The sequence below is a fragment of the Microtus pennsylvanicus genome, chromosome 2, assembly GCF_037038515.1.
Source record: "Microtus pennsylvanicus isolate mMicPen1 chromosome 2, mMicPen1.hap1, whole genome shotgun sequence".
NCBI lineage: Eukaryota > Metazoa > Chordata > Mammalia > Rodentia > Cricetidae > Microtus > Microtus pennsylvanicus.
The window spans coordinates 46008018-46033044 of NC_134580.1; the positions used below are offsets into that span (position 1 = coordinate 46008018).

The 25027-nt window shown below is 46.3% G+C and overlaps 1 protein-coding gene across 6 annotated transcripts in view; it reads right to left on the minus strand.

Annotated features, from left to right (window-relative positions):
- Window positions 1-6546: 6546 nt before the first annotated feature.
- The window catches only part of Nsmce2 (NSE2 SUMO ligase component of SMC5/6 complex), a 206020-nt gene continuing 187539 nt past the window's right edge, over window positions 6547-25027 (minus strand). For 2 of the 6 annotated variants that reach the window (XM_075960964.1, XM_075960965.1), the window contains exons 5-8: window positions 19341-19415; window positions 15978-16078; window positions 15539-15645; window positions 6547-6896 (exon numbers count right to left, since the gene is read on the minus strand). In XM_075960964.1, the coding sequence (XP_075817079.1) occupies window positions 6779-6896; window positions 15539-15645; window positions 15978-16078; window positions 19341-19415 (401 nt within the window). In that variant the 3' untranslated portion in view covers window positions 6547-6778. Of the gene's footprint in view, window positions 6897-14622; window positions 14724-15538; window positions 15646-15977; window positions 16079-19340; window positions 19416-25027 lie in introns of all 6 variants that reach the window. The other 4 variants (XR_012909638.1, XR_012909639.1, XR_012909640.1 and 1 more) reach the window with 4 other exon arrangements.

Genomic DNA, 25027 nt, shown 5'->3' on the forward strand with positions numbered 1-25027 from the left:
CATCAAGAGACCACATGGGTCTGTACCAGGTCGTCTGCACACACGCAGTGGTTGTTTTGCTTGGGGTTTTTGTGGGACTCCTAATAGGGGGAGAGGGGATGTTGTGTGCTTTTGCCTGCTTTTGGGACCCTTTTCCTCCTACTGGGTTGCCTTGTCCAGCCTTATGTCTAGTCTTACTGCATCTTGTTATGCAGTGTTCAGTTGATATCCCTGGGAAGTCTGCTCTTTTCCTGAAGGGAAATGGAGGAGCCATGGATCTGGGGGAGAGTGGAAGTGGGAAGGGAGAGGAGGCTGCAGTTGGGATGTAGTGTTATGAGAAGAATAGTTTTTAAAAAACTGTACAATAAAACAAGCGACCACCATCACAGCGGTTTTTGTTCTGCTGGCTGGGCTAGAACCCAGACATGCCACTGTGACAGTAGGCAAGCTCTATTGGACAAACTACATAGTCAGCCTTTATTTTTATATCACTTTTACAGTTAACTGGCTTATTCTTTTATGCATGCTGGGGATCTAATGTAGGGTTTTAACATGCCAGATAAGAGCGCTACGACTGAGCTACTGGAATTTAATTGTTTTAGTGTCTGTGCCAACTAAGAAAACCTTTGGAAGGGGAATTTAAGTGCCGTTCCAGACTAGCACAAAACACGGCATAAAGTAGGCCTTGCAAATATTTACTGAATAACAGTCAAGTATCCAATGTACACATTCACTTCAAATGTACTAAAGTCCCTGCTCTCCTTCCAAAGGCCAGAGGAGTTCCTCCAAGACCAATTCATTGTAAATGTAACACGGATCTTAGAGTTGTTAAAGAGAACTTAGGGAAATATCTGAATCTTCAATGTTTATGGGCGAAGCCTAGAACTGGAACGGATGCTCTCTGGGTCCCCTGTGCAAGTCACTAGGGAAGTAGTAGTGAGGATTTCTTCGGAAAGAAACTGCAGCCGGAGTGGGCGGGAGGGGGGTGGGGGTGGGGGTGGGGACACAGCAGTGAAGAGTAGGAAGATGCAAAATGGCATTATCCAATAGGGATTCAGAAGATTAACGTGGGCAGGGCACTATCCAATAGGGATTCAGAAGACTAACATGGGCAGGGCACTATCCAATAGGGATTCAGAAGACTAGCATGGGCAGGGCAAGATTAGAATCAGGAGCCCCTAAAGACTGGAGGAGAGTCACCGTGAGGTGGGTGTGTGCAGAAAAGCTAGAGCAAATAGAGAACTCAAGGTCCCAGACTGGGGGTGGGGGCTGAGTTAAGAGAGGGAGGTGGTTAGCTGAGGAGATGTGGGCCCTGGTGTGTGAACCCTTTGCTGCTCTGTTCCTGTCTGGGATTAACCAAACACAAGGCTATGTCCTTGGGCAAAGGATAAAACTGAACCTCCGTTTAATCACCTGTAAACTGGGGCGTTAGCGACCTCTGGGGTTCCAAGGGGGATTAGTTGGGTGACACCTTGAAGGCAGTGGTCTCAGTGGTTCCCTTGAGTCCGGCAGTTCCCTGTTTATGTTAGGAGCATCGCAGCTGGGACAGCACTTGCTGTAGGAACAGGGTCCAGCCGGACCATCCGTGTGAAGTTTTCTATGGGGAGTGGGAAACTGTCTATGCTGTTGGCTTTTTCTGGTAATGTTTAAAGCTCACCAAGTTGGAAGGTTCTTCAAAGAGCTAGCGATTAAAAAAAAAAAGGTCACATCCACACATTTGTTCGCATCTTAGTAATACCCAAAATATAGAGCTAGTGAGTCCTCTCACAGGGCCTCGCTCCGTCGTCTCTAGCGAGACTTGGAGTTGTCCTTGGAAAGAAACGCACTTTTCCTATCTCAACTTTGATTAGGAACTGCTCCCTTTCAGGGGATTTCTGTATTGGATTCTGTTGCTGCGGTACCAGGTCTGCGCCCGCAGCGTGAGGTCGTGCAGCGCATAGCACGTGCTCTACTGCTGAGATGCACGTCCCGTTCATTTTTCACTTTCTTGTGAAACAAGGGCTTGGTAAACTGCCAGGATAGCCTTGAACTTGTGTTCCTCCTGATTCAGCCTCCAAATGAATGGGATTACAGACACATATTCCATTCCAAACCAGATTCTTTCTCCTCCCCGTCCTATTTTTGAGGCAGAGTCACACTAGGGAGATTGCCCAGGCTGGTCTCAAACTCCCACTGAGTAATTCTCCTACCTCAGCCTCTCGAATGATGGTATTACAAATAGGTGCCCCCCCCCACACACCAGGAAAAATATGAAAGAATTATGAAGAGTTCCAGTGTTTTTGGAAACTCTTGTAACCAGACATTTAATAAACATGCCAAACTGTGACTGACAATCAGATTATAAACCTTCAAAGAAAATGATCCTCTGGTGTGGTGGTGCATGTCTTTAATTCCAGCCCTTGGAAGGCAGAGGCAGGAGGATCTTTATTAGTACAGGTAAAACCAAAGATATATACATAGTAAGATACAAGAAAGAAGAAAGAAGGAAGACAGAAAGGGAAGAAGGAAGGAAGGAGAGAAAGAGAGAGAGAGAGAGACCAGTGCACACTCCACATCCTACAACTGGCAAAGGCAAACCCTTGCTAGGAAGAGAAATGGTGTTATTTGGGATTTTTTCCAGCTGATAAAGTATCTGCAGCAATATACAGAGCTCTCTTTGGAAAGAGCCGGAAAGATGGACATCGAATCTTAGGCAAGCTTAGTGTGCTGGCTCCCATCTGCTAAACCAAGCGTTGCACAAAAGAGTCACATTCCAAGAGAAGTGTGTTTGTTCTGGCTTAAACATAATCATTTCCTCAGGAAAGCCCGATTCAGATAAAGCCCATTAGGAAACTCACAATCTCCCGGTTTGCAGGAAATGGAATGTCTCTATTTATTTTGAATCCTAAGAAAATGCGTTAAACATTTCTGCCAGTTTGAGCATGCTTTTCGGCTTTTCGACTAGAAGGCCTGTTTACAGTTCCTGGCCCTGACCTTGAGCAGGCCACACCTCTATTGGATGCTTTTTAATCAAGCTTATTTTCACTCATTTATTTACAAAGGCTTTAGTTTTAAATGTGGCTTTGGATGTTCTTATTTGTTAACTTCTTTCTAGAATGCAAAGTCACGGCATCTTCATTCGCATGTCATCGCACTTCTTGTTCACCCATCTCCCCGCTCTCCTCCCCCAGTCCACCTTCCTCTGAACACGTTTTTTCGGGGCACTAACTAAATACTTAAGGAAGAAGGGAGCAGGAGATTAGGGGTCCAGACTTTAAGTTCTGGTCCCAACCCAGTCCCTTCTGAGCTGTCACTTTTGACAATGTCTTTGCGTCTTAGTGCTGGAGCGCGGGAACAGTGGCCACTCGGTGGGCTGGAAGATGATGGGCGTTGATCCATACCTTAAAGCATGAGGGCCTGGTACGCACTGAGCACTCAAGAAACATCAGCCCTTGTTAGTCATTCTTGCTTTCCTGGTGCAATGTATGCTTCCCAGGGCTTAATTAAGCAGTCCAGTAGATTAAAAGGGCTGCCAAGGGGGTCAGCGGACCAGCACTCTTTACACAATCAGAATGAGATGGAAGAGTCTAACTGACATTCATCTATTCATGGAAGACAGAGTCTTGTTAGGCAGCCTAGGCTGGTCTCCAGCTCTGGGTCCTCCTGAGTACTGGGATGGCTGTGTGTATCACCAGGCCCAGTTCTCTCTGTCAAACACATGTCCCTGCTGATCTTAGTCCTGTTACTGCTGAGAATGATAGGGCTGGGACAATCCCTTTAATTAAAACAGTTATATAATTTCCCCCACTTCTCTTTCCGCCCTTCAATCCTTTCCATGTATCCCCACCCTGCCCTCTCTCAAACTCATGGCTTCTATTTAATTGTTACGTTTATATTTATGCCTAACATAGTGGTATTTTATTTATGTTTTAATAAATAAAGTTTGTCTAAAGACCAGAAGGTAAAACTCTGCCACTAGAAGTCAGGCAGTGGTGGCACACACCTTTAATCCCAGGATTTGGGAGACAGAGGCAGACGGGTCTCTGTGAGTTCAAGGGCATACTTATTCTCTGCATTTTGATTGGTTGTGGTTTTTTTTTATATAATGGTCTCCACCGGCTGCAAGGAGAAGTTTCTTTTCTCTTTCTTTCTTTCTTTTTTTCTTTCTTTCTTTTTTGTTTTTGAGACAGGGTTTCTCTGTAGCTTTGGGCCTGTCCTGGAACTCTTGTAGACCAGGCTAGCCTCAAACTCAGAGATCCGCCTGCCTCTGCCTCCTGAGTTCTGGGATCAAAGGCGTGCGCCACCCCCCCCCCCCCCCCCGGCCATCAAGGAGAAGTTTCCTTGGTGAGACCTTATCTGTGAGTATAAAGATAAATATTTGGAATGCAGTTAGGGATGGTGCTGGTTTAGTGAAGTGGTGGGTTTACATTCTCTCCAGGTCCGTGGCCTCACTGGTACTGGGGAGGCTAGGTTTCTAGCACCAGTCATGATTTCCATCTTATCTAAGTCCGGTTTAAAAGTTGTTGGTTTCTACCAATGTATGCGTGTCACTAATGCATCCTTAGGGATACTGTGGCATGTTGAGTTGTGGTAAGGTTCAGAGCTGGGTAGGACTACTAGTTGCTTCCCTCTCTTGGAAGCTTACATGGCATCTCCCAGTACCATCTGCACAGCACAGTTCAACACAACCAACCTAGTGAAGAGGAAGCTTATGGAATGGGAGAGAATCTCTGCCAGCCATACATCTGACATAGTCTTAATATCCAGAACATATAAAGAACTAAAAAAAGCGAGAGTCAAAAAAACAAACAAACAAACGAAAACCAAAATGAAATACAAAGACAAATGGGGGCTGAAGAGATAGCTCAGTGGTTAAGAACACTTGCTGCTCTTTCAGAGGACCTGAATTCAGTTCCTAGCAACCACATTAGGGGACTCACAAGGACCTCTATAGTTCTAGCTCCAGGGTACCTGACACCCACTTCTAGCCTCCATAGCCACCTATACATGTGGTATACCTGCACAGACACACACAAGTAAAACAATTAAAATAAATCTTAAAATAACAAAAGTAAGAACAAACCATTGGAAAAAATGGGCTTAGGATCTGAACAGAGTTCTCAAAACAAGGAAAATATGGCTAAGAAATATTTCAAAACGTGTTCACTGTCCTTAGCAACTAGAGAAATGTCAAATCAATTTCATCTTCCTCTAGTCAGAATGGGGAAAATCAATGAGACAACAGAGTGTAAATGCTGGGGAGGATGTGGAGCGGGGCGGGGCTGGAACTGGTAGAGCCACTCTGGAATCAGTGTGGGGAGTCCCAAAGCAGCTAAAATTAAACCTCAGCTACACCCCTCCTCAGCATCCGCCAAGGGACTTGACCTGCGACCCCACAGATACAGCACTGCTTGTTGCGGCTCTATCCCCTATAGCTAGGTAACGGAACAATATAGATCTCCTTCAGCTGAGGAATGGATGATGAACATGTGGTACTTATCACTGTGCAATACTACTTAGCTGTAAAGAAGAAAACAAAACCTGAAGGTCAATGGATGAAAATAGAAAAGATCGTATTAATCAAGACAGACAAATGTTTGGTCTCTCATTTGGGGCTCCTAGTTCCAAATCTTCGGATATAAGTGTGCAACCTGGAGTAACTGCAGAAACCAGGGAAGTAAAAGGGGGCCATGGTGGGGGAGGGAAACAGGACAGAGAGAGAGAAAAAGTGGGGAATGACAGGGAACAAGTGATTTGAGGGAGGAAAAGGGAAGAATGGAGGACTTGAAGTAGGGAATGGGCAAAGATAAACACAGATGAGCGTAAAATGATAGACGTGTCTGAAAAAGTCACATCTTCCTACCGAAAACTACAGGTCTGTGTATACATATCATATACATACAGAGTTCAAGTGAGTAATTTCCATCTGGCTGACAACGCTCCTCACAACAGCCATAAACTAACAAAAGTCTCAACACTGGGCATAAGAAGGCTCTTTTGAATCGTTAGTTAGGATTGTCCAAGAGCTTCCCAAAACATCATAGGCTATTGCTATTCCCCTTTGCTGCCCCCAGAAGCTGAAGGTAAGTCCCTGTTGCTGAAGACACCATGAACTGTGGAGACAGAGCCTAGAGGATGAGGTCACTGGCAAGTAGCATCCTGCGGTGAGTTCAGCTGCGTGCTCAGGATGTGGTGGCTTCCCATGTGACACCTGAGGCCCTCCTAGGGATGCAGCCAAGCTTACATTACGGCATTACCTACAGTTGCCCTGGGGAGTGTGGTCCTGGGACATTCCACACCATTCAGAAACTCACGACAGATGAAAACATCCATACCCAGCACTGTCAGTCACGCCAACTACATAGGAGGGTCCACTGGCTTCGCTTCACAACCAGATGCTGCTGTTGGCTTTGCTTACAGAAACTGCTGCTCGGTTGGCACGATTCTCTGCTTTTCTATTTTAATTACCACCCCAAAGACACGTTTCCGTTGAAACAATTATAAAAACCATTCAGAAGCAGGAGCGAGAAAGAAGATCTGTACCTTAGGAACCCCTTATGCACTGGAAGAAATACAGACTAGACATGCTGAGGATTATCAAAGTTTTATTTAAAACTCCAGAGCACTTGAAAATAAAGAGTATAATGTACTTGTGTTTTAGTTCGTAACTTGAAAAATGCATTCAATTAAATTAGCCATCAGGTGTTACCCTAAATGCAGCGTGCTGGTCAGTCAGCCCTGGATTGCGTTCTAAACTCACTCTCAGGAGGCTGGGGTGGAGGTAGGCTGCTGGCATCCCTGTGGGCAGGGGGGCTTGTTCCTACTCAGAGTGGCGTTTTTTCTTCTTGTTGTGGCTCTCGATTGCCCTTCTCAGGGCTTCATCTGGGATGAGATCCGACATTCTCATGTCTATGTGACTACAGCCAATTTTGGGGCAGCTGTGAGGGAGAAAGCAAACTGTCAGTCCATCTCTGTCCCAGGCCTTGAGCGCTAACTTCATAGTCAGGCGCTGAAATGAGACCAGTTTATGAAAGAACCAGAACAAAGACAAACCAAACCCCTCGACACTCAGAGGCATGCAAACGCCCTATTCAAGGGCGGCTTGGTTTGGAGCTGGGGATGCAAGCAGATGTGTAAGCGGCACCTACAACTAGGAGCTTGCTTTGTCACAGGAGGCAGGCAGTCACCAAGTAGCCAAGTACCATGCCACAACAGCAGAGAAGCAATGCAGGGTGGAGGGAACACGGGGTCAGAGCGGCTGGGAAGGAAGGGTGGAAACAGGCTGCCTGTGGCCTGGGCTGCCTAGAAGGCTTAGACAGGTGCTCTGCAGTGAGAGCGAAGGAATTTGGAGGTGAGATCAGGGGCAAGGGGACACTTTGGATTATTATTTTATTTTGTTATTATTTTCCGTTTTGTTTTGACTTAGAGTCTCACATAGCCCAGGCTGTCCCTGAATTTCCTCCGTAGAGGGGAATGAATTTCCTATTGCTTCCATCTCCCAGGTGCTAGGATTGCAGGCATGTACCACCAAGACCTGGCTATATGCTGTGCTGGGGATCAAACCCGGGCTTTACGCACGGCAGGCAAATGCTCTACCAACTAAGCTGCATCATCCTTAGCCCTGGGTCTCATTTTAACTATGAAAAGAACACCCCCCAACCCTGCTGGAGCTTTCTCAGATAGCGCTGGGGGTGTGATGCTACTTCACAGAGGACAGAGGGATGAATGAAGCAGAGAAAACTGCTGGGTGTCCCACAGAGGTGCAGCAAGGGTTGCATGCCCTGGCAGAGACAGACTCTAGCACACACGAGGATGAGGGACCTGCAGAACCTATGGATGGAAGTCAAGACGGATAAAGAAAGGGAAGACAGATAGATGGGCGACTGCAGGGCCCTGTTGTGTGGTGGGAAGGAATGGGCCCTGGAGTCCTGCCTGGACTATGTCCCTCTGAATGCCACTTGGCCTCTCAGTGGGGACACTGAGTGGGGCATTAGGGATTGGCCAGGAGCCTGAGGTGGGGGAATTAAGAATGTGAGTCACCAGAAAAGGGTGAGGCTCAAGGGCCGGCTTGGCCTTAGCCAGGGCAGTATTTGGACTGAGTCACCTGATCTTTTTACTATGAACAAGATTTGGGCAGGGCTGGGCTCCCAGTGTTTGGAGTCAAGCTCATGTAGGTCCTGAATTCTCTCAATCAGCTACTGGTTGGTAGCCCAGATAAACTTTCTGAGCTTGGGTCCCCCTGCTTTAAAATATGGACAGGGTCCCCATTCCACATGGCCACAGCCCCCTGAGGTACTCCATATGTTCCCCCACTTTGCGATCTCCTAGACCGGCCACTACTCTCTCGGGAAGTTATCTGGTCCGTCTGTACTCACAGAGACCAGTGCACCCAGGGCACCATTCACCCATTCAGGGGGCTTCTGTGTGATCAGTGCAGGGCCACCTAACCCAAAGTACAAACATGGCTCTGGCCCACACAAAGCTTGGCCCCAGGACCTGAGATGGCTCTAAACAGCCAGCAAACACAGGAGAAATGTAAAAGGCAGAGGGAAGAGAAGCTGACCTGAGAGCTACAATTCCTCAGATCATAGGAAAGAAAAGGTTTTCTTGGTCTTGATATTGGAATTAAGGAGCCTTCGAAGCACAGGGGCTTTCATTGGTGCAATGGATGGTAAGCTTAAGGATGGGAATTAATTCTGAAATGCTGAATGTGCCCTGTACATTCAGGCATGTGAGGTTTTTTGTTTTTTTGATAGGGTCTTGCTGTGTAGCCCTAGCTTCCCACCCCAGCTTGTCCCTTGTGCTCTGAAATCTCTAGGTATGAGATGATGCAGACACACACACACACACTCGTTTTAGAACCGGGAACTGTCACCCCCTAGGCTTCCCTGATGTGGAAATGCAGAACAAGCGTTTTGGAGGTAAACTTCCCTGATGGGCAAAGCCCTGAGTTCTGTTTGTGACTACCAGGCCTTGGGAGCACGGACTCCTGAGAACAAGGTCTATCTCCATCTGCCAGACAGTGAGTAAGCCGTGGGGAGGGAAGTGGAGGGGGAGGGGGGTGGACTTCCTGATGACATCAGTGGCTTTAGTCAGTAAATGAGGGCATTCTGAGAATGGCTGATGGAAGGAACCACACCACTTGGCTGCAGAGGAGGCGCCCACACTCATGTGGATGGGCTGGAGCTCAGTGAGATCTGTGTCACGCAGAAACAGGCTCTGGGGACAGAGACACAAACCAAGCAGTCCCTCCAAGGGCGGCGAGGGGACCTGACGGCAAAGGTACAACTTGAAGATGGAAGAGCTAAGGGGGGTGGGAATCGAGTGTGCTAGACCAGACTGAACCGCATAGAAAGTTCTAGGCTAGCCTGGGCTACACAGTGAGGCATCTCCAGAAAAGTGGCAAAGCCCTGGCAGTCAGCTCCCCTGGAACTGACACTGTACAAATTAATTACTACACAAGGTTTTTCCTGCAGACAGAGGGAAGAAGAGTTGCTTGTCTCTCTGAAGACATCCTGGCACAGTGAGAATCAAGTGGGCCCTTTATGCCAAAGCAAAGGGTTATGTCCCAGGCCTTACCACACAGCCGTTGCTATGCTAAACCATAGCTACCAGTTCCATCTCCTCAAAACAAGATGGCTCAGTGAGTGACAGGGTGCAAACCACTGAACAGCATGAATGCATCTCTGGGGAGACTTCCTGGAGGTGAGGCCAGCACAGGAACCAGGGTACAGCCTCGTCTCCCACCCCACCCCACAGAAACAAACAAGTTTTTTAAACTAAAAAGGCCAAGAAAAGGCCGTGATGCCACGGGCCTGAATCAGGGCACTCCTGCTCTGAGAAACAACACAACCCAAGCATTAGGCCGTAATCCCCAGGACATCCTGGTGAGCAACTCAGGTGTGGCAACATCAGCTCCCGCATCATCTCCTTGAAGGGCTCAGACCCACAGGCCTGGAAGGAGAGGCTGATCCTGAGCCTGGGTCAACCACAGGGCAGCGCATTCCTTAACAGCGCGGGGCACACTTCAGTGTCTACTAAGGAAAGGCCTCAGGGTGCAGAGGGTCCCAAGGTGCTGTGGGAATCTGGCCCCCAGTCTCAGATTATGATCACACCATAGTGAGGTCGCAAGGGGCTCAGATCCTAAGATTGCTAGGGTCTGATCTCTAAGCTCCAGGAAGTGGGTATACAGATACCTCTGGCAGCAAGAGCTGGGCGGATTCCTGTCATACCTACACACAGGAGCAACTGTGCCATGCCCTCCGAGTCCAGGGTGGGGTGTCCCAGAGCAGTGAGAGAAGTGTGATGACCGGCAGCCATAAGTGCCCACAGCTGTCTGCTCACGCTGTCCAAGAGCAGGCTTCCCATCAGGTGTATATGCCGCTGTGCGCGTGTGCACACATGTGCATGCAGCGGAGGTCAGAGGACATCCTCAGCCGTCCTTGGGGACGAGCACATTTATTTATTTTTGAGATAGGGTCCTTCACGGCCTAGAGCTTGCTAAGTATACACTAGGCTGGCCGGCCACTGTGCCCTGGGCTGCCTGTTTCTACCCCTCCCCGCAGTGCTGGGATAATACATTCCTGGTCAAACTTGGCACTTGAATGTGAGTTTTGCAGATGAGCTGAGCCTGAAGGAGCTGGCTCCCTATCTTCTCTGTGGAGAAGATGTGCTAGGACAGATCTGGAAGGAATTCCCTGTCAGCTCTCGAGTCCCAGGAATTTTGAGTTGATGACGTTATTCCCACTAGAGAGATAAAGAATCTGCTTGAGAGGCCCAGTGACTTGCTGCTAAGGGAATTCTGCTTTGACATCACACACTTCTGCTCACTTCACGTTGCCTGACATACTTTGAATGACTGCTGAGGATCCGGCTCAGTACGAGAAAACCAAAACAAACGGCTGGGGTCAAAATCAGCCACAGCTTATTGCCATGAAAATCAGCAGGCAGCTTTACTTGTGAGATAATAGCTTTATGATTAAGAGGAATATTTTAGGAAACAAATCTAACAATATACTTAGGGTGAAAAGCTCCACAAGAATATTCCGCCTCAAGTCAGTGGCAAGCTCTCCAGGGACTGAAGCATGCTGGGAAAGTTCAGATGGTACCCAGTAACACAGTGTGCCCGGGACTCCAGTAACGTAACATAATTGGAACAGGAGAAAGAGTTCTCCAACAGGATATGTCGCAGACATTTCTTAAATACCGCTTCATGGGAAATGGCAACACTGCGTGCTGAATCAGAAACCTATGGAGCAAGCTGTGCACAGACGCCACGTGTGCCCTGCATTTGACACTGCTTCCTGGGACTGTAGCACCTCCCGACTTGGGTGTGGTTTAGGCTGCTTCCCACAGGGGCTTCTACCTCTGGCGCTGTAACTGATGAACAAGAAACTGTTTGGAGCTGACTGCAGGATCTAAGCTGGGTGTTGAGGGGCCATGGTGAGGAGACCTCTTTCCAGGCCAAGGCTCTGTCTAGCTTGCCTCTCCAGAGCTGTGTCAAAAACAGTGACAGTTGCCCCGCCTTTATACTCAGAGCCACCTCAGTCACCTTCTCAGGACAGAGCTCACACGCCTGTGCCTCTGATTTGTTTAAGTAGCTGTACCGCTGTGATCTCAGACTTGGATGGCCTGAACTTAGCCCCTAAGAAGCCCTTCTAGACACTTTCCCTCTTCTGTATCTCTCTAGACCAGCGGCAGCTAGCAGCTGAGTCTGGACACTCAACAGAAACGGCAGTCATCACCCCCTCTTCCTGCTCTCCCACTTTCAGTCCGTTGCCACATTTGTCAGGGGTGCTGCACACCCCCAGGTATGTGCTCCTTCTTTGTGAGAGAGCCCGTGTAGGGGCAGCAGCACAGGCCTGTCCCCTGTCCCCTGCACTGCTTCTGGGGTAACTTCCTCAACTCCAGGATGGCTCCTCTTAATGCCCCCCCCCCCTTTTAACAAGGTCTCCTGTGCCTATGGGGTAAGGCTGGTAGACGCTGGTGAAAGCTGGCCAAAGCTTGGAGATGATGATTAAGAGGCCATGGTTACCGAGCCTCACTGTGTGTGTGCTTGGTGCTTTAGCTACTTTACAAATATCTCATTCAAGCTTCAAATGCACCGATGAGAAAACTACACTGACTACTGTCAATTTACAGACGAGGAAAACAATGAAACTGTCATTCCTGGCCTCTATCATAGATCTCCGGCCTATTTGCTGCTCTATCATCTATGGACTCACTCCATTTTCCCGCCACCAACAGTAACCACCATCACACGAACTGCCCACTGAGGGAAAGCTGGCCAGATGCGGTGAGGCTCTTGTCAAGGACCTAGCTTTTGATGGGTGTGGAGGCGTATGCCTTTAATCCAAGCACTCAGTAGGCAGGGGCAGTGGATCGCTGGGAGTTCAAGGCCAGTGTGGACTACACAGTGAGTTCTAGGACAGCCAGGGCTACACAGGGAGACTGTCTCAAAAAACTAAAACCAAACCAAACCAAAAACAAAAAAGGAGAATCAAACAAAAACCCAAACAAGACAGTTAAAAATTATTTTGCTATTTTCTATGTCTATAAGGTATGTCTGTTGCACCATAGCCGTGCTGGTATGAAAGCCAGAAGAGGACGTGGGACCACTGAGAGCTAGAGCTTCAGGTAGGTGTGAGAACTGAACTCGGGTCCTGCGGAAGAGCGGCGAGTGCTTTAACCGCGGAGCCATCTCTCTGCTGCGCATGCGCATCCACACTGCGCCACGCAGCCTCACCGTAGCCTTGGTTCTGAGCACCTGAGCGCACTCTGCTGTGATTCCTGTCACAGCGCACAGTGCCAAGGAAAACCTCAGCTCAGATTTGAGACAACTGCGTCTTACAAATCGCTGTGTTTTTTTCTGTACATGTTTTCTGCTCTTATAGAAACAATGATTAACAGCAGAAAAGACAGTATTTTCCTACGACTATTCCACAGATTGGAGTAGATCACTGTATCTTTGCATTGTAATGTAGTAGAATGTTTGATTTTACAAACTGGTGAGTTACGGAATTAGATTTCATAAAAAATTGTAAAATGAATTTTGGCTTGGAATTAGGATAAAATTTCCAACAGTTTCTAAAATGGCTGTAAACATAGTTCCACCATTTTTTTGTACTATGTATTTATGGTGTTCTCAGCATTGACAATTAGAAAATCAAAAGTTCTAATCAGCTGAAAAACATACTCTATTCTGCAGTATCAACTATTCAGTCAATATTTATCTTTATGTAAAATCAGACACATCTATCTCATTAGTATATAGATTTGCTTTTACCTTTAATAAATGGTAATATATATACATGTATATGTATATATATGTTGCAGAGCTGTTTTAGGATAAGTTTGTTTATAATTTATTGTTAGCAAATGTTTAATTTGTGTACTTTATATATGTATATAGTCAGGACTGAGGGGGCTGGGGGAATGACTCAGTGGTTAGATCACTTGCTGTGCAAATAGGAGGACCAGAGGGCAGATCCCTGGAGCCCATGGTGCCATGCCTATAAATCCAAACTCAGAAAGGGGGACAGGGATCTCCAGGGGGACACTCTGGCTAGTAAGACCAACCTGTATCTGCAAGCTTGGGGTTTGAAAGACCCTACCTCTAAGAGGAAGGTGGAAGAGAAACCAAGGAAGATTCCTGAAAGCAACACTGGGCCTCTATATGTATGTGTGCATAATGTACATGCACACCCCTCCACATGTGCACCATACATGTGAATACACATACATACAAACACATCACACACATATACACACGGAAAGGAGAAAAGGGGGAACATCTGATCTAGTAAAAAGGGGTGACCAATGGAAAAACATTAGGAGGATTGGCCTACAAGCACTCCCTCACCGTTCCCTGGCATCAGGCCTGGTAGGAACGTCATTGTTATAAACCTCTAGCCTTCTTCCACTTGGACTTAATGGTGACTATTAGAACACAAAAACTTGCAGGGTGTCTGCCACCCTAACCATGAGCGTGACGTGCAAAGAAGGCATCTCTGGATGACAAGTGCTAAGTGCTTGCAAGTACTGTGAGCAATTCAGAACAGGCAAAGGGCGCTGGAAAGGCAGAGTGGATACTTGGGAAGGGCCACTGACGTGTGGGAACGTTCTGCCGCTGGCCCTGAGGCTGCTGGTGGGAAATGGAACCATGCCTTGTAGACCCCGGCCCTTTCCACCCCCAACATGAGGAGAGCATCACACATCATCAGAAGGGAAAAGATGGCGAGCTAGGAGGCATTCGTAGTGGGCACAGTGACCCTTCCTGGCTTGTGAGAAGGAACACCAGGAAGAAATTAGTGGAAAGGGAAGGCTTGAAAGTCCAGTAACAAAATTATGCTCAAATGGAAAATGTCAAGGTCATTAGGGAAATTCCACATTTGGACTATGAGGTGGAAATGCAAAACAGCTAGATAGAGATGAACTAATGGTCTACGTTTGGCAGCCATTGGGCTGCAAAAAAACTTTTCTTCTAGAATAAATCCTGTAAATTACTTGACTGAATGGCCAAGGAGCTTCTCCAGTCTCTAGGAGCTATTTCTCAGCCCACACCCACATGGGGAGGGGAGGGGAATTCCGATTCTTGGTCTGGATGATGCAGAAGCAAAGCACACATCAAAGGGACCTGCTATCAGAGCCTGAGAACGGTCACACCTGCCATTCCATTCCTGCGATAAGAGCTCAGGAGATGCCCAAACCAGTCAGCTCCAGTGTGGCCCACTGAGGACTCTCGTCACAGGCACAGGGCCGTGGTCCTGGGGTTGGGAGGTAGGGAGAGAAGGGATGGAAGATTCCGAGTTAAACAAATTCTCACGGGTGAGTTAGCCATGGATTTCTTGAAACCGTCTATGCAGCATTCCTCTGATAAGGCAGACCACTGGATCTGAATGCTTGTCTTAGGAGGTTTACGTTACTGTGTTTACACCAAAGTGCCATAGCAGAAAGCACAGAGTAAGGTAATTTCCTCTTGGTTAAGTAGACACTGGTAGGGCTGGTGTGTGTCTCTCTCTTAGATCACAGTTCAGTAGATCCTCAACTACTCTGGTTTGCTGTGTGTGTGTGTGTGTGTGTGTGTGTGAGAGAGAGAGAGAGAGAGAGAGAGAGAGAGAGAGAGAGAGAGAGAGAGAGAGAGAGAGAGAGAAACAAAGAAAGAAATAGAGAGAGAGAAGAGTATCAGTCTCATGCAGACTGGCCTCAAACTCTCTGTGTGGCTAAAGATAATCTCTAATGTTTCAATCCTGTCTTCACCCCATTGCTGGGTTACAGGCATGAGTGTCCGTGCCTGATTTGTGTACGGCCTTCCTGTACGCTAGGTAAGCACTCCACGCACTGAGCTAGTCCTTGGCTGCCTTTGACACAGCAGGATTCACTAGACTCCTGTTATCCACGGCCTCCAACCCAGCCTCCTCCTCCTGTTTTGATGGTGTGCCTGAAGTACCTTCAATGTCCTCTGAACACTGCTCTTGCCAGAAAGCCGCCTTCCTTGTGGACAGTCTGGGCAGAGCCATGTCTAGGGAAGACTTTCTATGACATGCCCTGAGGACCACCAAGGTGTTCTTCTTCCACTTACCACGCCTTCTTCTTCCTCTTGTGCTTGGACTCAATCATGCGAACAATGGCTTCCTCTTCGTAGGTGTGACCGCACACTTTATTTTTCACTGGCTTCTTCATTTCCAGCTACGATTAAGGAGAGATTAGGCTTTCAGGAATACTAACCATCCACTTCCAAGTTGTGTCGCCCCCACCCTGCCCCAAATATTAGCTCTGTGATCAGGAAATGCAGGGCTCCAGGGGTCTCTGGGCTCTGACTCTATTCCCAGGCCCTAGTGCATATGATTGAATGAAAGTGTTTTTTAGCCACAAACCTCCCAGGTATACAATTTGAGCTCATCACTTTTCTTTCTTTGCTTCCTCCCTCACAGTGAGATAGCAGAAGGTAAATAGGAGCCCTTCTGGCCCTGTGAAACTAACCTAACTGCATTTTCTTTGAGGGGAAAGAGGAGGCATACCTGTGTTATGGGGCAGATGAGATTGGTCTGGCTCTGGGTCACAATCATATCTTCATCAATTCCTTCTGTGCAGCCATTCTCTCTGTCTGCATGCAGACCGTCTAGAGGAAGAAAGGGGGCTGTGAGCTTGTTTGGCCCAGGAGCCTGCCAGGGAGAGGCAGGAAGGGCAGGAAGTTCCTCAGGGTCTATCTGACCTCAGCCTCTGCACCAGGCACTTGGAAGATGTAAGTTAACCTTCTGCTTTTATTGGGATCCTAAAGGGTCCCCAATTCTGCCCGCTTTAGATAAGGAACCCAAGACCCAGAGCTAGCAAGGTGTTGTATTTAAAAGTCTGCTTCGAAGCTTTGGTGCCAAGACAAATGGAGGTGCCAAGACAAATGGAGAAAACAAACAAACAAACAAAACAACATGGCTCCTAGTTCAGAGAAACAGTCAGTAGACAGGACCTACAGAAACCGGCAAACTTTGGAAAGTATGATTTGAACTCCTTTGAGGTCTTAGATGTTACTGAGGACTCCAAGGAACTTTTTCAAAATATGGGTTGTATTTATCACTATTTAATGTAGTAACTATTAAGACTAAAGAATTAAAAAATACATTTATTGCTTCACTTAAAAATAATAGCAACAATCCCATCCCATTATATGTCAATAAAAATAACTTTGTTTTTAAGCTTGTTTTCCCCCTCTGAGACAGGGCTTCTCTGTGAAACAGTCCTGAGTATCCTGGGATTCTCTCTGTACGCCAGGCTGGCCTTTGCTCCCGAGGGCTGAGACGTGTACTTAAAAGCATGTGCTACCATGCCTGGCTCATATAAATAACATTTTAAAAGTTAAAAGTAATTATTTTTCCCTGAACAAACCAAAGTGCACTGTTTTCTGGTTTTGTAAATCTCTTAGATGTTTGGCTTCAAAGGAGAAGACAGGAAGAGGAGCTTCTAGAAGGCAGATTCCAGTATCTGTCTGGCATGCAGCCCCCCACAATGCCAGTATCTCACGGAGCATATATGAAGGAATGAGTAGTGAGGTTAATGACGTCACAGGGCAATTGTGAAGACAGCTGACCTGGAGGCCACCCTGAAGGGCTGGCCAGCACTGGGGACTGCTGCGCATGACTGTGAGGCTGCTAATGCAGAGCCATCTGCCTCCAAATTTTCCTTCTCCTGCAGCCCGCTTGCCCTTTACGCGGAAAACACGGGACAGGGCGCCTTCTGAGTGAGATAGGAGGGGTGAATTCCTTTCTGAGGAAAGGCTGCAGGCTGAAGCTCTCTAAACCTCGAAGTCTGAGATCTGCAAGATCCCCAGACTTACAACATTTTGTGGACTGATATGACACCAGCCTTGGACAGCGCCACTGTGAAACTTTGCTTCATAGATATAATTATTTAAAATACTGTACAAAATCAGAGTCAGTTTTAGCTTGAGTGGTTTCTTTCTGGTGAGGACTTCCGTCTAATACATTGCATAGAACTGCTTCCAAGCTATGTGTAGAAACTGTATAAGGAATTTAAGTAAATTTTCTACATGTAATGAATCCTATCCTCAAGATATCTTATTATGCATATGCCAATGTTTTAAAATCCTAAACCTGGCACACTCTGTCCTGAGCATTCAGGGTAAGGGCTATTTAACCTATGCTTGTCAACTGTCTGTCGATTGCCTATTCCAACATTTTGGTAGATTATAGATCTAAAACCACGTTCCTGTCAAAGTGTGGGAGCAAAACCCTCGACTCTGGGTCAGATGGTTTTTGTAAACCTTTCCATTATGGAAATACTTTGGGCCTCTCCGCAGGCTAGGTGAAGTGTTTGTTTGTCTGTCTAGAAAGATACCACTGAGGCAGGACAAGGACTTGAAGTTTTTGTTCAAGGCCATCTAGTGGGTGAACGGTTGGAGGTTGGAGGGTCTGCCCTAAGTGCTCTGTAGAGGGTCCCCTTTCTCTGTTTGTGTGGGAGCGTCAACTCCTAAACCAGCACTTACTCTTTGAAAAGGTGAGGATGAGGACGCTGGACTCCCAAGCAGAACATTTGGAACCGCACAGCACCAGGGTGCAGTGCCTGGGACCTGACACCTTTTCAAGGATGAGACCTTGGAAACCACTTACTGCTAGGCATCTCAAAATCTGAAATCTTTTTGAGTGTACACAAGGCCTCCAAATTTCTGACTTTTAAGATTTCAGCTCTCTGGATTATGAATGCTCAACTAATCTTGTCTATCCAAGCATACCCAAGTCCAAAACTTGTCTTAAGTATTCCTCAGAAGTTTTAGTCCATTATTCTAAACAAGCTAACTGCCAACTTAAAATCAATTCATGGCCTACAAATGTATTTATTATTTGTTTATCCTAATTGCTTATTTAGTAATTAATAATGCTTCATTTGGAATCAATATAAAGGCCAGATCTAGTATTTAACTTGATAAAGATTCCCAAGTATGCAAAGTTAATTGCTGAGAAACTGATGGCCAGTGACAAATCAGTTAGCTAATCTATTTCCAAAGCAAAATCGAAAAGAACAGTTTAAAAAAACCTGTCAGCAATAAAATGGCGTTGAATATGGAAGGTGCTACATTTTGGTATGTTTGCTGTGAAATGAGGTGTGATATGATTGCATCTGTATGTTTACTGTGATATGAGGTGGGGCTTCTGCAAATAGTGCTCATACCTATGAAGGCTGCAAGCTTCCTGAGCCCTGGGCTTGGCATTCATAGGACGGATGTCAGACTCCTTAAAGGGTCCTTTATCAACTAGCAACTCAAAAAACTGGGCAGGTAGTGTAAAAAAGGCAAGAGGCAGGCTGGGGAGTCATGACGCCCCTGGAATTCACTTTCCAAAGCTGCCTCCAGTGGGCTGTTGCCTCCTAGTCCTGATGTTTGTTTCTGATAGTCGAAATAAAAGGAGCTCCTTGTGACTTTCTTGCTGAGTTTATTCTGAGCGGATGGCAGATTTCTGACTATAAATGTTACAGCATGGAATTCACCGGAAAATCTGTTAGCTGTACAGCAGAGTTCAGACTGTGTGAAAGACTGTGGGCTTGTTGGTTATTTTCTATTTTTAAATTTCAAAAGGTAGAGGAAGCAAGAAAGCACAACCCAAATGCAATGCCAACCGCTAGGGAGGGCTGAGTGGGGAACTAAGCGATGGCAGAGATCACGAAAAGGGAGGTAACAAAAGAGAGAAGGGGTGAATGCCAGCAGTGAGTAATAGCCCACAGACCGAGAGTCTAAAAGGGGAAAGATTGCAATAGCGACACTTCTCCAAAGAGCATTTCCTCACCCTACACCTGTATTTATAGAAAATGACATTAATGCTGGGATTTTACAAGGTGCTCGCAAAAGGTTGCATCTGGCAATAAATATCACTTACGGTGGTTTAGCTGATCCAGAGGACAGAACTGCATGGTGTATGTGGTCAAGGCCAGGCCGGGGGAAAGATATAGATCTGCCGGAACCACAGATATTTTAAAAGTGGGATTAGCTGCTGTCTGAAGTCTCTTTATTCGAGAACACCAAGAGTCAAACAAAAGTACAGATTCTGTTTAAAACCGGGCAGGACGCTCACAAGGTGCCTGCCTCCCCACGTTCTAGAGCTGGTCCACCTGAATGCTGCAAACATGTGCTGGTTCTAGAACGCTCCATCACCAAGGGGTCTCATTAGGACTACTAATAGCTCACTTGCTGACGACTGCTCCAGTAACTTGATATTATTTCTCCCAATACTTGTATAAAACCTGTGAAGGACTGTATTGTTATTTCTATTGTATAGATGAGGTTTTAAGCCCCATGACATTTCTAAGGCAAATGTAAAAGCTAGACATATAATAAAGAAGCAATTGGATTAAGTCAATATAATCTTTATTAAGGAATCACAAAATGTTCCTGACTATGCATAGGTAAGCAATCAAATGAGATGTCTTATTTTCTATACTGAGCTTTCCACACGCCTGGGTTCTAAACACATGCATTAAATCAGGCATAGGTGAAAACTAACTGAAAAACATCTCTGTCTGTACTGAATATGCACAGACCTTTTACTCTTGCTGTATCTCTTCTTTACATAGCATTCACACCAAATTGGGTACGGTGAGTGACCTGGAGATGACTTAGGACTACAAGAGGCTGTGTGTTCTGGGCAAATACTCTGCCATTGTGTCTAAGGGACTTGAATGTCTCAGAGATAACCCCTCATGGCTACTGAGAGATGGCTGGACAGGCATATATAAGCAATATTGTTAGGTAAATATGCTAGCCGTTAACTTCTAACCAATGGGTAGGTATCAGAACCCCTATGCTGCATCTAGATGCCTGGGCTCAGGGACCAAGCACCATGCTGAGGAGGAAAGCCTGCATAGAAACTAAGATTACAGTGGATGGATGCAGCAAGGTAGGAGTTAGGTAATCACATGATTGATTGATAGATGTTTCTCCCCATCCCCACCTCTAAGACAGGATCTTATATAGTAGAGGATGGTCTCACGTTTATTATGCATGTGATGACTTTGGACTTCTGATTTCTTGCCTGTCTCTATCTCCTGAGTGATGGGATTACGGTTGTGTACCTAGTCTATGTGGTACTGGGTTTTGTGTAAGGAAGCAAGCTAGATCCCAAAGTCCTGAACTTTATATATTTATTATTTATTGTATATGTGTGAGAATATGCCATGTGTGTGAGGGCCCTCAGAGGCTAGAAGAAGGGATTAGATTCCCTGGAGCTGGAGTTACAGGTAGTTATAAATTCCCTGATAGGGGTATAGGGTCCCAAACTCAGATCCTCTGGAAGAGTAAGAATCAATGAGCCATTTTAATCAATAAACTATCTTCCCAGTGCCTGAATAAATATATAACCTCCTTTCTTTCTTTCTTGATGCCATGAAATGAAATAAAGAAAGTCGAAACAATGCAAGTGATTGATGCGGTCTTTCCAAAGTTTACCATGTCCTAGTGACACACGCAGTTGGAGGGTGGCAGGGTGGGCATGGAGTAGACAAGATGTGGGCTTGGCATTAGTCAGTTGCAGCTGTGAAGGTTGAGGCCTTTGGTCTTTCTCATCTCCTTCACTACCACCCAGTTGTTCAAGGCTGAACTTGTAGGAGTCATTCTGAATACTGTTTCTGTTACTCCTCACGTTCAGCCCACTGTCAAGTTCTATGACTCTGGGCCTTCTGCCTGGTCACTTCCTGCCTCTGATATGTAATCCAGCTCAAACCATGACCATCTCCTGCCGAGACGGTGGCAGTTCCTCCAGGCTGATGCCGATTCAGTAACGGCCACACCACACACGGTCACAGCTGTGATTAAAGCTCTTCAACTCCACTGCCACTAGTCACCCACTACCGGCCATATTCAAGTTACCCTGGCCTTTGCTCTGTGTTGGGAGCATGGCAAATTCCTTCCTGTCTGTGGGCCTTTCCATTAACCTGCTGGGAATGTTCTCCCTGCCCTTTGCTTGTTCCACTCTTTCTTGTCATTTAAAATGTCAACTGAAATGTCATCTTGGAGAGGGCTTTTCTAAGGTTCCAAGCTGCAGAAGCCACTGACGCCTAGCACTGTGCTGGGTGGGTTCACATCCACACGCACTGTGCTCTCGCGTGTCTCCTTCCTCCTTCTCAGCTCCCTCATCTCTTCCAGGAAGCCAAGGCTTTTGTGGTCTTCTTATGGTTGCTAGAGTCTAAAATAGTCATGGTGGATAGTAGGTCTTCAATAAACATTAGGTTGGTAAAGTGCTTCATCCAATAAGGCAGAAGCTTACTTTTTCACAAGATTATACTTGCACATTTAACAGACCTGGACACACACACACAATCTCAATAATTTTACACATTGTAGTCAGATAAGAGAGGACTTCACTGTAGGTCTGGGTGCAGCCCTGGACCCTGGATTACATGTCAAAGGCAGGAAGTAAATATAAGTTTTACAATTACAGTAGGCTGTGTGGTAATTACAAAGGAGAATCCAGACATGGTCTTGTGGTCACAAAATACATTTGGTTCTGGCCACACACAGCCTAGCATTAGTCACTTGTCTGTCTTCAGGATCCCAAATTTGGCTACTTGTTAGACAGTTTCATGCTGGTGGGCAATACATGCGGATTGCTATGTACTTTTTCAATTAGGCCAGAACAGTTTCTAAAAGCACTTTTCTTTCAAAAATAGTGGTACATGGAGGAAATGCTATGCAAATATTTGCTGCCTGCTGAGATTTTCACTTGCAATATTCTGGGACAGCGTATGAGACAGGATGAGCGGGTGGGTGCACAGATGACGGAGGCACAGCTCACCTAATCCCAGTTGGAAACGCTGCAGTTCAAACAAGACTGCTTTTGTACCAGCTATGACTCGGCTAGAGGGGTCCTACCTGAATACCCAGCCTCAGCCCCTCGGGTTGGAAGCGAGAGGTGTGTGTGTGTGTGTGTGTGTGTGTGTGTGTGTGTGTGTGTGTGTGTGTGTATGTCTGGGTGTCTGTGCGTGCAGAGGGCCCTCCTATGACTTTAGGCATCTAGTTCTGTACCTCAGTTTCTTCTTGGGACTGATGGTCTGTTCTGAACAGCAGCTTCTCAGCTAAGCTTCCCTTCTGGAGAGAACTCGGCCCTGGCTCGCAGCACTTCCTGTGTCAATGCACTGTTTTTACCTACCACTACGTACTTGAAAAAAAAAGTCCTGTCCTGGGAGAGGCCAGTCACATGGAGGACACCCAAAGCCAAGTGTCTTCATGAGAATGCACACAGACCTCTGGAAAGCAGGTTCCAAGAGAAAGCAGGGCTGCCTCTCAGGAAAGCTGTTTTCCTATAGGCATCAATGATGAAGACCTTTGACCAGAATATATACATATATGCTCTATTTTTGAGGCAGGATTTTCATAGATCAGTTCTTGAATTCACAATTCCCCTGACTTCACTTCCCAAATGCTAGGATTACAGATGTCCACCACCATGCCTACCATACTCGGCTTTAACACAACTCAGTTGCCTCCTTAAATGTATTTCCTCCACTACACCTCAGATCAATGTTCTGAAGGATGTTCTCCTGTTCTCCTCCTGTTCTTTGCAGAGCCATACTCTACAGTCATCTCTGGTCCACATACTTGGAGAAACCATCTCCACCTGAACCACTCCAACCTCCCTGACCTCCCCCAGCCCTCAGCAGCCAGTATCCTTTATTTGCCTTCTATTCCGCGCACTTTTAGCTTTAACTTCCTCCTTTATATGGTTTTATAGGAATGTAACTTTTCATCAGTGACCTTGGAGGTTCCTTGTGATGCAATCACAAGATGGAATCTGATACAAATACGCTTGCTGCTCCTGTGTGAGGAATGGCAGGTGATAGAGGTGCCTCAAATGAAGTACTGAAGCACCCCTAGAGATGGGGGTGAGGAGAGGGGTACAGGTGGACCTCCTGGGGAAGATGGCGATGAAGCCACGCTCCAGGAAGGTGTGGTAAGAGGGAAGGATTGCCAGGCAGCCAAAATTACAGTACTTAAGAACATGGTGACTGGAAACAGCATGCTTGGACCTGCCTTGTTCAGTTAGCTAGGTCTTCCTGGGCGGGTTATCTCAGCCATAAGATGGACTAATGGTGGCGTTTACATCATGGAGCTATCTGACGGCTAAAGGAGCGGACATGGGGTTGGTGTTGCTGGTGTGCAGTATTTGAGACAGGATAGTCTCAGGTAGCCTGGGCCAGGACTAGCTTTGAACTTACATTTGTTTTATAGTGTGTGTGTGTGTGTGTGTGTGTGTACGTCCACATATTTGCAAGGGCTTACACACACATGTACAATGCATGTGGGGGATGAAAGCACAACTTGCAGGAATTGGTTTTCTTCCATCATGGGAGTTCTGGGCATTAAACTCAAGTCATCAGGATTGGTGGATATAACTGAGCCATCTCACTGGCCCTACCTTGAACTCTGGATCTTCCTGCCTCCATCTCCCAAACACTAGGATTACTGGTGTCAGAAGGGTGCCTGACAAAAAGCAAGTGCGCTGTTAGCAGTATTAGAATGTTTACTGACATTATTATTCAGATTCCCATGAAGTGAGCATTCAGTGCGCACCTGTAACAATGTGCAGTCAGCTGAATCAGCCCAAAGAACCCGCAAATGGGCTGGCCTAGGGTTCTGTACGGGGCAAAACCTTCCATGCCCCTGGCAGTGGTGAAGCCTAAATTAGCCTGGCACGTGCAATTTGCTGACACAGAACTCTCAAAATCGTCAATCTGTTGTCTGCTTTCCTTCCCTAGCTCTTTCAACATATGGTTGATGATCTCACAGGCAAAGAGTAAAGAGTTTCCGATCATTCCTATGGACGAGTCAAGATTTTAATAATACATATTTTCCATTTACCAATTTATCTACTATTAGTTTAGACATGTCTTTTGTCTTCAGCTGATATCACACATTAACTTGCTTTCACCTATTAAATACTGTCAAAATACAAAAACATCAAAACCCATGCATTTATCTGGTGGGGAAAAAAAAGCCACCTAGGTGAGACTGGGCTATGTTATTACCTGGCAATAAGTACTGAAAAATTTCACCAAACAGTGCTCCCAATTGTACTATTTATTTAGTTAGTTTTTTTTTTTTTTTGAAACAGGGTTTCTCTGTGTGGTTTTGGAGCAATAAGTACTGAGAAATATCACCAAAACAGTGCTTCCAACTATACATTTATTTATTTATTTATTTATGAAACAGTGTTTCTCTGTGTGGTTTTGGAGCCTATTCTGGAACTCACACTATAGACTAGGCTGGCCTCGAACTCACAGAACTCACTGCTTTGCCTCTGGAGAGCTGGGATTAAAGGCATGCCCACTGCCCGGCGCCCATCTGTACTTTTAAAAAGAGAGCTGTGGTCATCATTAAGCAACATTAGGGAATCCAATGCACACATTCAAATTCCTTGTTTGGTGCAACTGACAAACAAACAAACACGGACCTCACCTACTGAGAAAACTTTGATCAGCTATCAACAAGAAGGTGTACATCTCGATTATGTAGATTTACACACAGTCTACTGAAAGGAAAAACGGAAGAAATCCCCTAAGGTTTATATTTTTA